The 15,234-nt window shown below is 35.2% G+C and overlaps 1 protein-coding gene across 13 annotated transcripts in view; it reads right to left on the bottom strand.

The window, feature by feature from the left end:
- RAD51B (RAD51 paralog B) overlaps window positions 1-15,234 on the bottom strand; it is a 488,946-nt gene that overhangs the window by 458,723 nt on the left and 14,989 nt on the right. For 11 of the 13 annotated variants that reach the window (XM_015591934.2, XM_015591935.2, XM_015591932.2 and 8 more), the window contains exons 5-6: window positions 11,467-11,568; window positions 8,237-8,373 (exon numbers count right to left, since the gene is read on the bottom strand). In XM_015591934.2, the coding sequence (XP_015447420.1) occupies window positions 8,237-8,373; window positions 11,467-11,568 (239 nt within the window). The remainder of the gene's footprint in view (window positions 1-8,236; window positions 8,374-11,466; window positions 11,569-15,234) is intronic. The other 2 variants (XM_015591930.2, XM_015591928.2) reach the window with 1 other exon arrangement.

The following is a 15,234-nucleotide window of genomic DNA, read 5'->3' as shown; positions in this document are numbered from 1 at the left end:
TTTAGTGGTAAAATCTCTAACACCATGAAGTATAGAGGCCACAACTCTTGCTGATGACAAAAACATCTAGATATTAAAAGATATCAGATATTCCATTATTAGGCAATGGGAGTATTTTCTTTCTTATCATTCTAAAAATGTTTAATTTATCTGGTTTAGTATGAAGTAAACTAGAAGAGACTTACTGACTTTAAGGAACCAGAGATGGCAGTGGGAAAATAAACTTTTAGAGGGTTTTTGACAAAAGGTTTAAGTGGGATGGTGGTGCCTTTGAGGTCAAGCTCAATGAGTTGAACTAACTTAGGATCCATCCTTATAAACCGAAAAACTGTGCACAAAGATAAAAACAATAACCACAGTTACCATGCTAAATAACTATACAGATGGTAATTCACATACCAATAGGCTGTAAAATTCCATAAGTTTCCTCAAATGTTATTTTGGAAAAGATAGCTAAAAATCTATAAAATGAAAACCAAATATAAATGTAGTATTCTACATGTCTCACATTAATCGTAGCAATTTCTTATGACAATCTTCATCACAAAGATCTTTTTTGGTTAGAGCAAGTAACAGAAAAGAACCTATCTTGTGCTCCCAGACATTAATTACATAAAGTCTGAAAGCCATGCCATCTAGTGGACATCTTTTTAATAAAAATTATTCCTTTCAAAGCACTTAAGATTCATTCATTCAAAAAATATTTCTTGAGGACCTGCTATATGCCAGGCACTGTTCTAAGTGCTAAGGATATGGCAATGAACAACAACAAAACAAAAAACAAATGAAAATCTCTTCCCTCATGGAAATTACATTATACTGAGAGAGACAAAGAAATGTAGTATATTACACATCAGGTAATAAGTGCTCTAAAGAAAAGTGAACCAGGATGAGGGGACAGACTGTGACAGATGGAAGCAAGTGCTACTCTGTATAAGGTGGTCTGGGAAAGCCTCTTTAATAAGGTGACATTTGAGCAAAGGTTCAAGGGAGATGCAAAAATGAACCCTATGGATATCCAGTGGAACAGCACGTAGGACAAGAGAATTATGGCAAGTGTGAAAGCCCAGGTGCCTGGGGTGTCTGAGGAATAACAAAGAGGCTAACATAGCTGAAACGCAAGAAGCAAAAGGGAGAATAAAAAGAAATAGCATCAAAGGGCTAGCCAGGGGCCCAAATCCTGCAAGATCCTTAGGTATTTTGTTTAGATTGTATCTGGAAAAATTGGAAGCCTGGGAGCAGGACTGACATGACCTGACTTCTTTTTAAAGAATCACTCTAGCTACAGAATGGAGAAGAGGCTAGGGATGGGGCAGGCCGAACACAAGATCAGCTAGTGCAGTAGTCCAGATAAGGAACAATGGTGACTTGACCTAGAGAATAGCTCAGGTGATTAGAAGTCACTGAACTCACAATGAAGTGTAAAGAAAAAAAAAAAAAAAAGAGCTGAGATTTCTTGACTAATTGAATCAGCGTCTGGAAGAATGGAATTACCAGTTCATTGAAGTGGAGAAGATTGGACTCAGATCAAGGTTTTTGTTATTAGTTCCCCCTGTTACTTCACAGCTCTTGTATAAAAGGAAAGTTAAAAGGTTTACATTAGTGACCACATGCCAACTTGAAACAAAACATATGCTTAATGTAGAAAAAAAAAAGTCTTCCAAAATTCTAGTTGAAATATCGCATCATAAATGTGCTGAAATGAAAGTTTATGGTTTTTCAAAGCTTCTTGTATGTAATATTTTCCTGTTCATTAATTCAATATGTACTTGCTCAGCATTGTGGTATTACTAAACATAATAATATGAATCTATTAGTTCCTTACAGATTCCGGAAAATTCCAAAATTCTGTCTTAGAAATAATAAGTACTTATAACTAATTTCCATTTTCTATCCTAGAAACTCTTCAGGATCTCCTTCCCTATTAATTCACCTAGATTCACAAATGATAATGTATCTGGAACTGGACTATGGAAAATCTACCCAGACTCATGAAACCGTCTCAAAAAATTGTAAGAGGGAATTTATCTCCCCCATTTTTGTCCCCTGATTTGTACCAACTAGCAAATAGGTAGGACCACACTGATATTGCCTTAAGAATCAGCCAAAGTCATAAAAGGCCTCCCTCTTGATACAAGGATTCAGAATGAGTGACACTCTAAATAGTTTGGGAGAGGTAAAGCACACTGGCTGTGGGCATTGGGCACCCTTGGAAGTAACATGCATACCGAGCACAGCAGCTCCTCCAGGTCCAAGGTTGGCCACTGCTTCCACACAGCACCAACACCATTCACTTCTCCTTGTATACTGAGTCACAACAGTCATAATTTTATATTTTTGTGATGATTTGAGTAATGTCTTCTTCCCCCGCTGGACTCCATCTTCTTCCTAGTTTTCAAAGCTTTTCTGATTTCATGACCACTCAAGAATGTCCACTTCTACTCCCTAAAACTCTGATTCTATGTCCTACCCAGGCCCCAGGCCCTCACCTTCCTGGGTCCTGGGTCTCCGTTCTCCTCCCCAGACCCCTTGGTTTTTCTCACACATAATCTGCTTGCAGTTCTAACATTCTGCTTTACTTCCTTCTATCCATCTTATTTCTCCCAAAGTTTTATTTCAAAAACATCTATTACTATTTACCATCTATATTTTCTTTTTTATTCTTAACTTCCAGTTCCATCTTTTTATCTCCAATAGGAATAATATAGTATTCATTTAATTCATGAATCCTGAAATTCTCATGGTTGCCAAAATTTCATAGACAGATCACTAGATTAACCTATTTATCCATATTCTCAAGGTATATACAAGTACATAGCATATTAAGGCTATATCAGATTTTTTTTTGTAAATTATTCTCTTTATTTTATAGATTATACACATTAGTTAGGTTAAATATTTCATTCAAGTACTTATAGTTCATAAATGGCACCACCAAGGCAGGAACCCAGATCAATTAATTATAAAGCAAATACTCCTGCCCACTAACCTACATTTTCTTTTTAATCAAGATTAAATGAATAAGAAACACTTATTCATATTAATGATATTTTTTACAGCTGCCTCATAAGGGTTATGGGAAATCTATTGTTTGAAGTAATATTCATTGAATTTGCATTCCTATACCAAAGAAATGTTGAGAAAATAGAATTTCAGGATTTCTTACCATGAGCCCTCTTCAACTCATTACTCCCACTCAAACTAACTGAGGTCTCCTATCTCAGGGAGTTGTCTCATTTTAATATGTGTGTTTTTACTGGAAAGCATTTACAGGCCACAACAATAAGCATTAGTCAAATGACAAATACAAAGTAAATCCTCGGGTAAACATCCAGTGGAGAAGAGCTAAACAAATAAACACAATAACAAATAAGAAGATGGCATTTTCACAGAGAGACTATATCAGATCTTAAGTCCAATAAGTAAAACAAATAAACACAGACGTTTTTCTGAAGCAATCAGAATTCTGCCTGCTTAGTGTTCCCCTCTCCTTATGGCAGTCCCTGAGTCCCAGAGGGTTTAGCACCAGGCTATACTATTATGTAATTATTAAGTAGTCCGGAGACACAGCTGCAGTCTATGACAACAAGCATGATTAATATACTATTTTAGGTTATTTTCTTCAATACATATAAAAATAAGCTAGTTAGTGTATTGCTTTAAAAAATATAACCTTTCCAAACTGCTTTTAAGTACATAGCTGCAAGGTTTTCTCTTTTTTAAGTGCATTTTAAACTAATATATTTTTATTTACTCTCGCCTTGTTTTCTCCCTCCTCCTTGATAAAGATATCTAGCAACTTATTTAAAGAAATTATTTTCCATTGTTATCATTTATCCTAAATTTTCTATATGTGAATCCATTAAATTTCCCTTATATTAATCCTTCGATTCACTTTCTCAATTCTGCTGATCAGACAGCTTGCTTGTAAACACAAAATGGAGACAACGCTACATACAGAGACATAGAGAGCTAAAATATATTCCTTTTTAGTCTCATATTTTCCTGTTTTATGTCTTCTCTAAGTCCAGAAATCAACCCAGTTGTGACAGACACTATTACTTACCAATATCCATTCCATATCTTCCTTGCTATAAGAACCCTAATTTTATTCAGGCAGTAATACTAACTAGCCCCAGAACACTCATCATGCTTGTTATAACAATGTTACCCCTCACTTTCCCATCCTCCCTTGCATATAGTAGTGGCCCAGTGAGAAATCTGCAGGATTCCAGTGGGTAGAAAGGAAATCAGCAAAAGGGAGGAAGCAGCTACTCTGAAAAAAGAAGTATACTTTCCTGCTAAAAGATATACCTGGCCCTTTCCCTTCTCACTGAATTGAGCACAGAATGGATATGATGCCTAAAAATGTACCAGTCTCTCTTTTATCACTGGTAGCAGGACCAGTGACAGCAACCATATACTTGTTATGTGAAAAAACAAAAACAAAAAAAAAAACCTCTTTTTGTTGAAGCCACTATTCTGTGGGTATTCAGTTACTTACAGCAAAAAACTTTCCCAACTGATCAACCAATTTTCCCCAGTAAATCCAAATAGGGGTCAAGCAGTCTTGTAATAGCATAAATGAAATGTGACAAGACAGTACCGAGCCAGCTCCATTCTCTGACTCACCATGACAAACTCCAGAAAGCAGTGTAAGAATGCCAAGCCTGGCATCTATACAAAAGAATGCTGGTACTTTGATCCCACCTGACCCTATCACCAGACTTCAAAATGCATTCCGTGTAGCAGCTTGATGACCACACTTTTCAAGCCTAGAAATAGGCTAGAAAAGTAAAAACAACATAAATATCAACCCTTATCCTCAAATGACCTTCATAAGAGCTCATTACAAATTATGCAGCATAATTCAAATGAAGGGACTAAAATTTACCTCTTCATTTTCCAATCTGCCTCTGATGCAAATACTAATATTCACAGAGGCAGGAAGAAATAATGAAGGAAATAAGTAAATACGGAGGATGCAAAAAGTAGATAATTAAGGCTATATGCGAAGACAAAGAAAAACAAACAAAAAACCTCCACAAATTAATTTGGAAAATGTAAACTGGTCACCTACTACTGTATTTATGCTGGATTTCACCCAATTCATGATTTTAAACCTACTCTGAACTGTGATACTGATAACAATGGAATCAGACAATAGTTTATTCGCTAAAAAGACATCCCAAACTCAGTTTTATATGTGTATAAAAAAAGCAGGAATCCAATTACATTAACTGAATTTCTGTTATTAGAATAACTTTAGTCCTTCAATTCTTTAAGCCAGTTCTATTGAACTTTTGTAAGGGCTATTTTTACGTTAGCTATTTATTACCTAATAGGCTATTGAATACCTACTTGACTTGTTAGTTAAAGGCTAGTCACCGGCATTTTAAAGAGTATCTTTCACTTGGACAACCTGAGCGAGCCAATGTCATTACCAGCTGTAGTAAATATATTCCAGTGGTCTCATGTTTATGCTCCTATTTTTTTAAACCATTAATTTGTTTAAGATCCAAATAAGTTCATCATACTGCAAGTGATCAATACATCTTTTTCCTCCAATTTGATTGAGATATAATTGATGTATAACATTGTGTAAGTTTGAAGTGTACAATGTGATGAGAGCAACACATTCTTTAAGTCTCTTTTAATCCAAAAGTTCCTCCTCTAAGACTTTTTTTAATCTTAATGATTTATTTGTTAAAGAAAGCACGTTGTTCTGTCAGTTCTCAGAGGTCGGATTTTGCTGACTGCATCCCTCTGGTATAGCTCAACATGATCCTCTCTTCTCTGTATATGTTGTAGACGGGTGGTTGGATCTGAAAGCTTGATCACATCTTGTTTGATTGTTCTTCCATCAGGAGGTACCACAGTGACTGGATATCTTTTTATGATGCTAGCACGTTTTTACGTTTATGAACTGTTTTTACTCTTAACACCTCTGACATCGAATGTGTGGGTTTTCCACACCAAGCAATTCTCCATTTCCCTGTGGACACCAACTGGGTGTCCTACAAGTTGATTCAATTCTAACACCAACTACCAGTAATTAGCTCAGACCCCGTAGAGTAAAGACTCAATCCCACAAGTTTGCCCCCGCTTCAGACACCGATCCCAAGACCTGGGCCTCTGGTACTTTTGACAGGCTATAAATCAGAGGTTCCCTTGTCTCCCTCCTCAAGTTCAATAATTGGTTAGACAGAACTCAGGAAGCCACTTTACTTACTATTACCAGTTTATTATAAAGGATACAACTCAGGATCAATCAAATGGAAGACATGCATAGAGTTGAGCATTGGGGAGTGGAGGGAGCAGAGCCCCCATGCCCTTTCCAGGCACACCACCAGTACCTCAATGTGTTCACCAACATAGAAGCTCTCCAAATCTCATTATTTAGAGATTTTTATAGAGACCCCATTACATAGGCATGACTGGTTAAACCACTGGCCATTGGTGACTAACCAGTTTCCTGCCTCTCTCCCCTTCTCAGAAGTTCCAACCTATAATCACATGATTGATTCCTCTAGCAACTAACCCCCATCTAAAGCTATCTAGGGCCACCAAGAGTCACCTCACTAGCATAAACTTGCAAATTATGAATAACAAATACCGTTCTTCTCTCTTCTATCGCTCAGCAAAGTCCAAAAGTTTTACAAGTTATTTTGCCAAGAATCAGGACAAAGACAAAATATATATTTCTTATTATATCACAATATTCAATGCCTAGGTCCATTAGATTGTTAGAGTTTGTAATTTGGTGACATTCTAGCATTCCTTCTACATTTATACTGGAATGCTTTTATTAAAAGACCTATATGTTACTCAGTAATATAGTTCATATGGAAAAAGAAAAAGATGTTTGATTTCCTTTTTTTCATTCAAAATAATGAAACTCATTTCAAAATAATGAGTTGCTTCTCCAGAATCCTCCAAGAGTGATCAATTAGTTGCTTTTCATTTCTTAATATTGTAGACTCATAGATTTTAAACATATTTCATGTATTTTAATTAGTATTCCTATTGTATTAGTATTCCTATTGGTTTCATCTTTGGCCAGTGGGAGCCTCCAGAGATTGACTTCTGAGTCCTTCGGACACTTCTTAAGCAGTCTTTGATAATTTCCCTGCTATCTAATATGATGTCTCACACTCAATTTAAAATTTCTTGCTCTAAAGCTAGAATCAGCCATTTCCCCCAAAGAAGCCTCATTCCTTTTAATAGAAAATGGTATTTGGATTTCATGATCTGAGAGTAACACCTATCAATTCGTTCATTTATCAAACATTTTCTTAGCAATTTTATACACTGTAACTGGACTTGGTTTTGAAGACACAAAGATGAAACACAAATTCAAATTGCTGACAAGCCAGTGGCATATACTTAGAAAGAATAGATAACCAAGAGATGCAGAAGAAAGCAAATAAGCTCTAGGCAAAATAATCCATATGAAACTTATCTGGTCAGGGAGTATCATTTGATTTAAACAGTATTCTTAGAAATAAGGGAGAGATCTGATTTATGATGACATAGTGAGAGAAAGACTCTAAAGACTAGACCTATCCCATACCTTGACTAAGAGAACAAAATAGAGTCAGTCTCCAGCTGTATGTGTTCCTGTTTATAAATATCAAACAAAGCAAGAAAGGAGAGGGACCAGACTTATCTTCAAGTATACAGTATTATACAAGTGACTAAATGCCTCTCTATAGAATATTAAAGGTCCTTGGCAAACTAAGGAAATCTTTTCTTTTCAAACATATATATACTTACTATCAGTGTGCTTCTTACATTTAATACCATACTACTTCAAAGATCAGAATGAAATACTTCTCAATCAAAAAAGTTTGAAATCTGCAATTTTTCTATTCACTAATATTTTACTTGCAACTAGAAATTAATTACAAAGCAGCTTACCTTCTGTCTTTATTAATTTTCCCCATTTTTCACTTATATTCCTCCCTCTCTTTCTTGAACTTCTTTCTTCCTGACTTTCTGCAAAACAGAGCTTATCCAGGAATCTCACTTTAACCAATAACAAAGGGATAGAAAAGGCAGAAAGAAATTGTTTCCTATGTCAATTTGAAAAGGAAAGTTCCTTAAAATAGTATCCAGCATTCTGTGTTCTCAGGAAAAAAAAAGAAAAAGTAAACGTTAACCTATTTGAAAATGTTACATGCTATATATGTTACAAAACTAAAGTATTAAAATGGAAAATAAAAAAATCCCCTACCTTTCAGCACTAAATGCTGATTCGGTGTCAATGTACACAACAGCTCCTTCTAATCCTCCCATGTTGGTGGGTAATGTGGCCAAAACACTCATCATTATACAAAACTGAGTTTTTCCACAACCTGGTGGACCTGTAATCTTAAATAAATAAAGACATAAACAAATAAGTTATTTGTATAAACATCACAAGCTAGTCAAAGCAAAATCCTTGAGGAACTTACCACAGACACAGTCCAACTAACCTAGGTTCCTGGGTTCCCAGGGAGAACATTCTAATACATTCATTGTCTATAATGAATTAACTTCACCCCCATGCATCTGGATTGGTACTGGTTATGTACCATCCTTGGGAGAAATAAGAAAATAGTCATTCAAATCATCCTCTGTATTCTGTAGTTCAGATGAAAACTTTAGTTGAGAAAGGCTGGAGGATTTATTTTATACATTCACAACTTGGAGTTCTATACCTTTTCCTCATTAAGACATTTATAGAAGGATCTTGAAAATATTTAAGAGGCTTTAATAATTGGTTTAGCATTTGCTATGAATTGGCCTTTCAGAACAATTTTGTACTAGTCTTCTTAAGAGCTACTTTGACCTTTATTCTTAAAAGTATTTAGAGGTAAAGGGTACTGAGGAATAGTTTGGTACCAAATGGTTCAGCAAAAAAATGGTGTGTGTGTGTGCGCTTATGTGTATGTGTGTGTAAAAAGAGCAATAATAAAGCAAATGTAACAAAATTCAACAATTGTTGAATCTAAGTGATTACTAATTTGAAGTGTATGTTTTGAAATTTTAGTTGGTAGAAAGGTATTTCAAGATCACAAAATTTGAAATCAAGAGGGTATAGATAGAAAATAGGAAGTTAATCACATGCATATTCAAGTCCACCTGGAATTACTTAACAAATATTAATATGAAAATGTTAAAAATATCCCCTTTAAACATATGCTAATTGTCACATTGGCATCCAAATTTTAAGAACCAAAACGCTATCCCTTTAGTGAAAAATGACACTAATGAACAATTTTCACAATAGGAAGTGGGAACAGAAGAGGGAAGGAGGAGAGAAGAAAATCTCTGGAAGAGATGAAAAAAGTCTGAGCTAAGACTGAGATATACTACAGGCATGAAGAAACTGTCTCAGATACATCATGAAGTAGAAAGAAGAAGGGACAACGCATGAGTCTAAATCATTTAGGCCAGTGGTTCTCAAAACCGAGTGAGCATTAGGATTACGTGGCCAGCTTGTTAACTAGCATCTCTGGTTCAGTAGGTCTGAGATGTGGCCTGAGAATTCAAATTTCTGAAAAGTACCCAGGTGATGCCGATGCTGTTCTACACTTTCAAGAACCACTGTTTTGGAACTTAGACTAAACCTAAACTTCATTTATCAAGGCTCAACATTAAAAAACAAAAGTTCACAAGTTAGAAACTATGTGCTAATTTGTAATCTCTAAAACAATGATTTAAACTTTAAGAGTAAACAATTGTTACTACAAATAAGATTGCCAGATCATGAGTGATCAGTGAAAAGGAATCTCCAAACTTCTTTGATTACATACTCTGATAAGCCAAAACAAACAAACAAACAAAATTTAGCATGGTCTTCCAATAATGCATATTTATTACATACATACTATTTTACTAATATGTTCTATACAGTATAAAACATATATAAAATAAAATAGGGCTAAAAAAGAATAAAAGATAAGTATTTTAAGAGTTTCATATCTTAGATGTATAGATCTTTTCACTCTCATAAAAACATTAATACTTTTAGTGAAATAATGATAATAATTAAAATAAGTGAAATTATATTACTTTTTAAATATTGATTTAAATATTTTGCAGTTCTGTGACTGAAATGTCAGGTCCTATGCTCTATTTATTTCAGTACTTAACTGTAATGGTTGTACAGTTGAGAAAGGGATAATTGCAAAAATGCAAGCACTGAAATTAAATTTAAGAAATATATTATTTATTGTACTTACTAAATCACTATTTTCATTTTTCAATAATGTCTATCAGTTAGCAAAAGTTTTTGTTGAATTTTGGCTAATAAATTTCTATCTACCCTCATGTCGATTAAGATATATTTTTACATTTTTTAACAATTGATTTAAAAATCAATTAAAAATCTTTATTTGGAAGGTTTTTAACAGTATAGAAAATATTGTAACAAGTTTTAAAGTGTGCAGATAGCAAAGTTTTCATTGGACACACATATTTCTGACAACGAAAATCACATAACAGAAAAATTTCCAAATAGCGACTTAAAAAAACACTCTCTCTATATTTTAATCTCTGTCTTTAAAAAGGCATTTGCTTTCTCACTCCTTATTAAAATATTGCCTTTACTTTGACGGGATGGATTAAGAGTGTTCCACTGGTTGGTTGGTTGATTTTTAATCTGCTATGAAGCATACACCATAGCCACTTGTCATATAAAAAAGGTCAGCAAATTAGATGTATCCTGTCTTTTCATTTAAAAAATGCTTCACCCATCTTTGAATTCAACAACTCTTTTACAATCTTTGCAGTGAGATAACCAAAGAAGCCATTGTGATTCAGATTAATTTCACAGTCACTCCCCATTTCACTACAGAGTACTATAGAAATTCTACGCTTTACCAATCAGGTTTTTATAAAAACTGACAACATTGGTACCATCCTTAAGCAGTTTTCACATATCTGACATCTACATAAAAATTAAATTTCATTTTGTCAGGTTTACTTAGTGGGTTAAAACATTTCAACATTAACAGTTTTTAGCCTCAGATAGTTCAGCTCTGAATTCTAGTAGCCAAACCACAAAATTTCAAGTTGTGTTCAGTTCCCAGGTTCAGCTCCAGTGGTGGTTAGAAAGAGTGAACATGCCAAACCAGAAGAGTCTAAGTTATTTGCTTCTTGGAAATGCAAAGTGAATACAACATTTACACACAGAAGACACCAGTAAAATACAATTAGCTTCTTATAGTTAGAGCCTGAGTTTCAACTTGCCTGGGAAAAGTAAAAGAACTGAAAGAAAATAACCAAAAATGAAGATCACTCAAATATCAACAAGGAAGTAAATATTAGTAATTGGTTAAGAAGAAAGAGAATTATTCTCAAGTTTAAAAAGTCTAATTGTACAAAAGTAAAAACGAAGCCTAGTCATTTTAATCATAAATGAGATTAAATGATTGAGATGAACATGAAACCCAGACTGATTAGGACCTAAAATCTTACCAAGTTAATTCTCTCCACATTCGAGGTGGGAGCCAACAGGATGGGGCAAACAGCCAAACCAGTACTTTGCAGAAGACAATTTAAGGACTGCCTGGTTCTGATCTGAGAAAAGAGCATGTGGAAACTTCAGCATCTAACTACTTGTCTCCATTTGCTCTACAATTATGTAGAATTATGATTAGGTCTTTAGATATACAAAATTCATTTTAAAAATAACTAACTCTCTAAATCCTAAAACAAACAAAAAGCAAATAATCTCAGAGCAGGTAGCACTTTGCTTTGTGAAAGAAGTTTCGATCTTAAATCATTTTACATCAACATGTGAAGATTTTTATATCTTGGATTCTCTCCACCAGTACCTTATTTCCTACGGACAACTGCTGGTTTTGAAGTAAATGGGAAGGGATAGAAAAAGAGAAGGGAAAGGAACAGAACAGAAAGAAGCAGGAGAACATGGAACTGACAAGTGTCCCAAGTTTCAGAGTTTAAAATAAAAATCAAACAGTATCAAGAAACATAGTCATTCATATAATAATCATATAACATATGAAGGACTCTTACATAACCTTTATGGAGAAAGATATTTATTTCTAAATCAGGAAGTGAGTGATGAATTAGAAGCAATGATCCAATCAATCACATATACGAAATTCCTGTATTAGGACAGAACCCTGATTATCTTGCCTTTCAAAACACGAAATAGGATAAACAAATCATGTCAGTGGATTATATTCAAGGAACACCAATTAGAAATCTCTCCCTGCCACTATTGTACATGGAGCTGAACTGAACCTGACTGCAGCTTGAAGATGAGACCTACCTTGACCAATCTATAGATCTATGAGCAAGAAAAAGAAATATCTGTTGCTGTTATAAGCAGTGTAAGCAACCAAAACTGACTAAGAAAGCATTTATTTATGTCTTATACTGCACTGTTTCTGCATTTCTATTACATGCCTGGCCATTGTAGGCATTTAAGTTTATAACCCCCCGCCTTATTATATCCTATGATCTTGTAGTCCACAGCTAACTCTGCCAATGAGAAAGAAATAAAGCTATAATATTCAACTGTTCTGAGGAAAAATCAGGATGCAAAAATAGGACTCTTGTCACCCTGCCTCTATCCTTTTGGGGGACAGTAGGATAGTCACTTTCAAAGCAAAACCACCTCACTCATGAATAAAGCATGGAAATAACTCTCAGTACGAATACTGTACAAATGTGCTACATTGTTTCTTATTATTTAGAGCAAGGATCTAGGTATAATCATCACTGTCAAATGTAAAGATCTGGCAGTGCTTCCAGGTTTACTCTTCCAGAGATACTCTTGAACTAAGACATGCAGATGTTCCATCTCTTTTTGTTGACTCGAGTTGGGGGCAGTTCGCTAGTCCTGTAATCTCCGGATTACAAAATAAAAATACCCTTTTTGATGAACCCTTTAAGTACAATCTTAATTTTACCTAATCACATTAGCATCTTAACCATACACTTTCAGCATGGGTAATACTAACCATAAGGGTGAAACTTGGTTTTGATTAGGGAGGGAGAATAATTTTACTCTTTTTATATATAAAGCACAGATACACATACAGTACATAAACTGAGTTACAGTATATCTGTGGTATTAAAATCTCAAGCCGGGATGGGGGGTGATTAAGGAAAAAAAAATGTTTGAAAAGCTCCTTAGGGAGCAATAATGAAAAAAGGATTGAGAAACACTGATCTGATCTGTATTATCTCACAGGGGAAGGCTACCATTACATGGTTTGAACTCCACATAATGTAAACTTCTAAAGTTTAAACTTCAAACATATCTTTGCTACCAATATTCAGTTATAACAGATGCAGAATTATCTGCTTATATATTCCGCAAGTAAGGAATCTGACGTTCTCGGGGAATGGGAAGAAGCCCTGTAGCTCACTTCCATTACTGATTCAGCAGAGTTGGTTTCTCTTTGATTTCTCCTCTGCTGCTTCTGCTTTTGGCATGAGTAGCACTTCTCTAGTTCCACTTTTAATCTTGGTGCTGTAACTGAATATACGCAAATTCAGTGAAGTTCACATAAATCAAAACTGATGATAAATAAATTAGAGGATTCTGAAGCTAGAGTCAGGAAAGAGTAGCTATAAAAATGACGGTTGAATGTTTCCAGATTTATTCTTACTGCCCCAGTCATCTCTGGGCCTAGTCTAAGTTTATTCAACTAGTGGCCTTACCTCTACCAGATCTAACCTGATATCCAGAACTCTAGTTTTGACCTTTTAACCAGAAACAGAGTTCATACAATGCAATCATTTAGTAACCTCCACTGATATCTGTATTAGCTCTCTACTGCTAGGTAACAAATTATCACAAATTTCACAGCTTAAAACAAAACCTGTTTATTATCTCACAGTTCTGTAGGTCAGCAGTCCTGATGGGCTTGACTGGGTTCTCAGCTCAGTCTCACGAGGCTAACATCAAAGTGTCAGCTGAGCTAGACTCCTATCTGGAGGTTGGGAGGAGTTTCGACTTCCCAGCTCATTCAGGTTGTTGGCAAAATCCACTTCTCTGCAGTTGTGGGTCTGAGCTGTTTCTTTTTCGGCTGTCATCTGAGGGCTACTTGTTGCTCCTAACGGCCACTTACATTCCTTCTCACATGGTCCCTTACATCTTCATGTTTTGAATCCTCATGTTTTGAATCTTTCTGGTTCCCCCTTCTTCTTTAGCCAGAGAAAGCCCACTGTTTTGAAGGGCTCATGGAATTAGATTGGGATAATTTCCCTATTTTAAAGTCAATGGTGCCGTATAATATACCATAACCATGGAAGTGATGGCCCATCATATTCAGAGAATCCAGGGATTACAGCAGAACATCTCTGGGAGGATATTTTAGAAATTCTGTCTATCATAGAGTCTCTGGGACTGGAGAGGTAATAAATTACACACGCCTGCATACACACACACACGCATACATACACAATAAACTCACATATATATAGTGATAGCCAGCCTCTAAAAAGACCTAGTGACCCTCACTTTGGTGGTATTTATACCCTGGTGGAGCCCCCTCCTGCACAGTATCAGGTATGTCTGTGTGAATCACAAGATCCAGCGGAAGTAATGGTATTCAATCCCCAAGGCTAGGTCATAAAAACATTTGCCATTTCTACTTTGTTCTCTCAGTTCCCTTACTCTAGGGAAAGTCAGCTGCCATGTAATGAAGACACTCAAGAGGTCCATGTGGCCAATAACTGGGTTCTCCTGCAGAAAGCCAAGACCAATTTCCCAGCCACATAAGTAAGCCATCTTTAAAGCATATCCCCCAGTTCCAGTCAAGTTTTCAATTCAGATGACTGCAGTATTCAGCCTCAGCCAACATCTTAACTGTAATCTCTTGAGAGACTGTGACCAGAAACACTTAGCTGAGCTGCACCTGAATTCCTGACTCACAGAAACTGTCTGAGATATTATTTACTGTTGTTTTAGCCACTAAGTTTTGGAATGATTTCTTAAACAGTAATATATGACAAAATAATATATAAATATGTAAATATAGATATGTAGACATTAAAGATATACAACTTTAAAAACACATAAAAAAACTCCTAAAGTAAAAGAATCACTTATGTTCATTAATAAAAATCAATTAAGTAGAAAAATTATATTCCTTAAACGTACTACTTTGATGCTTTGAAAAAACAAATGCATACGAATGAAAATAAACACTGTACCCTGGATTAGCAATAACGTTAAAAGTTCCTATAGTTTGGCTTTCTATGATC

The sequence above is a fragment of the Pteropus alecto genome, unplaced genomic scaffold, assembly GCF_000325575.1.
Source record: "Pteropus alecto unplaced genomic scaffold, ASM32557v1 scaffold276, whole genome shotgun sequence".
Classification (NCBI taxonomy): domain Eukaryota; kingdom Metazoa; phylum Chordata; class Mammalia; order Chiroptera; family Pteropodidae; genus Pteropus; species Pteropus alecto.
This window is presented reverse-complemented; position numbering and strand designations above follow the sequence as displayed.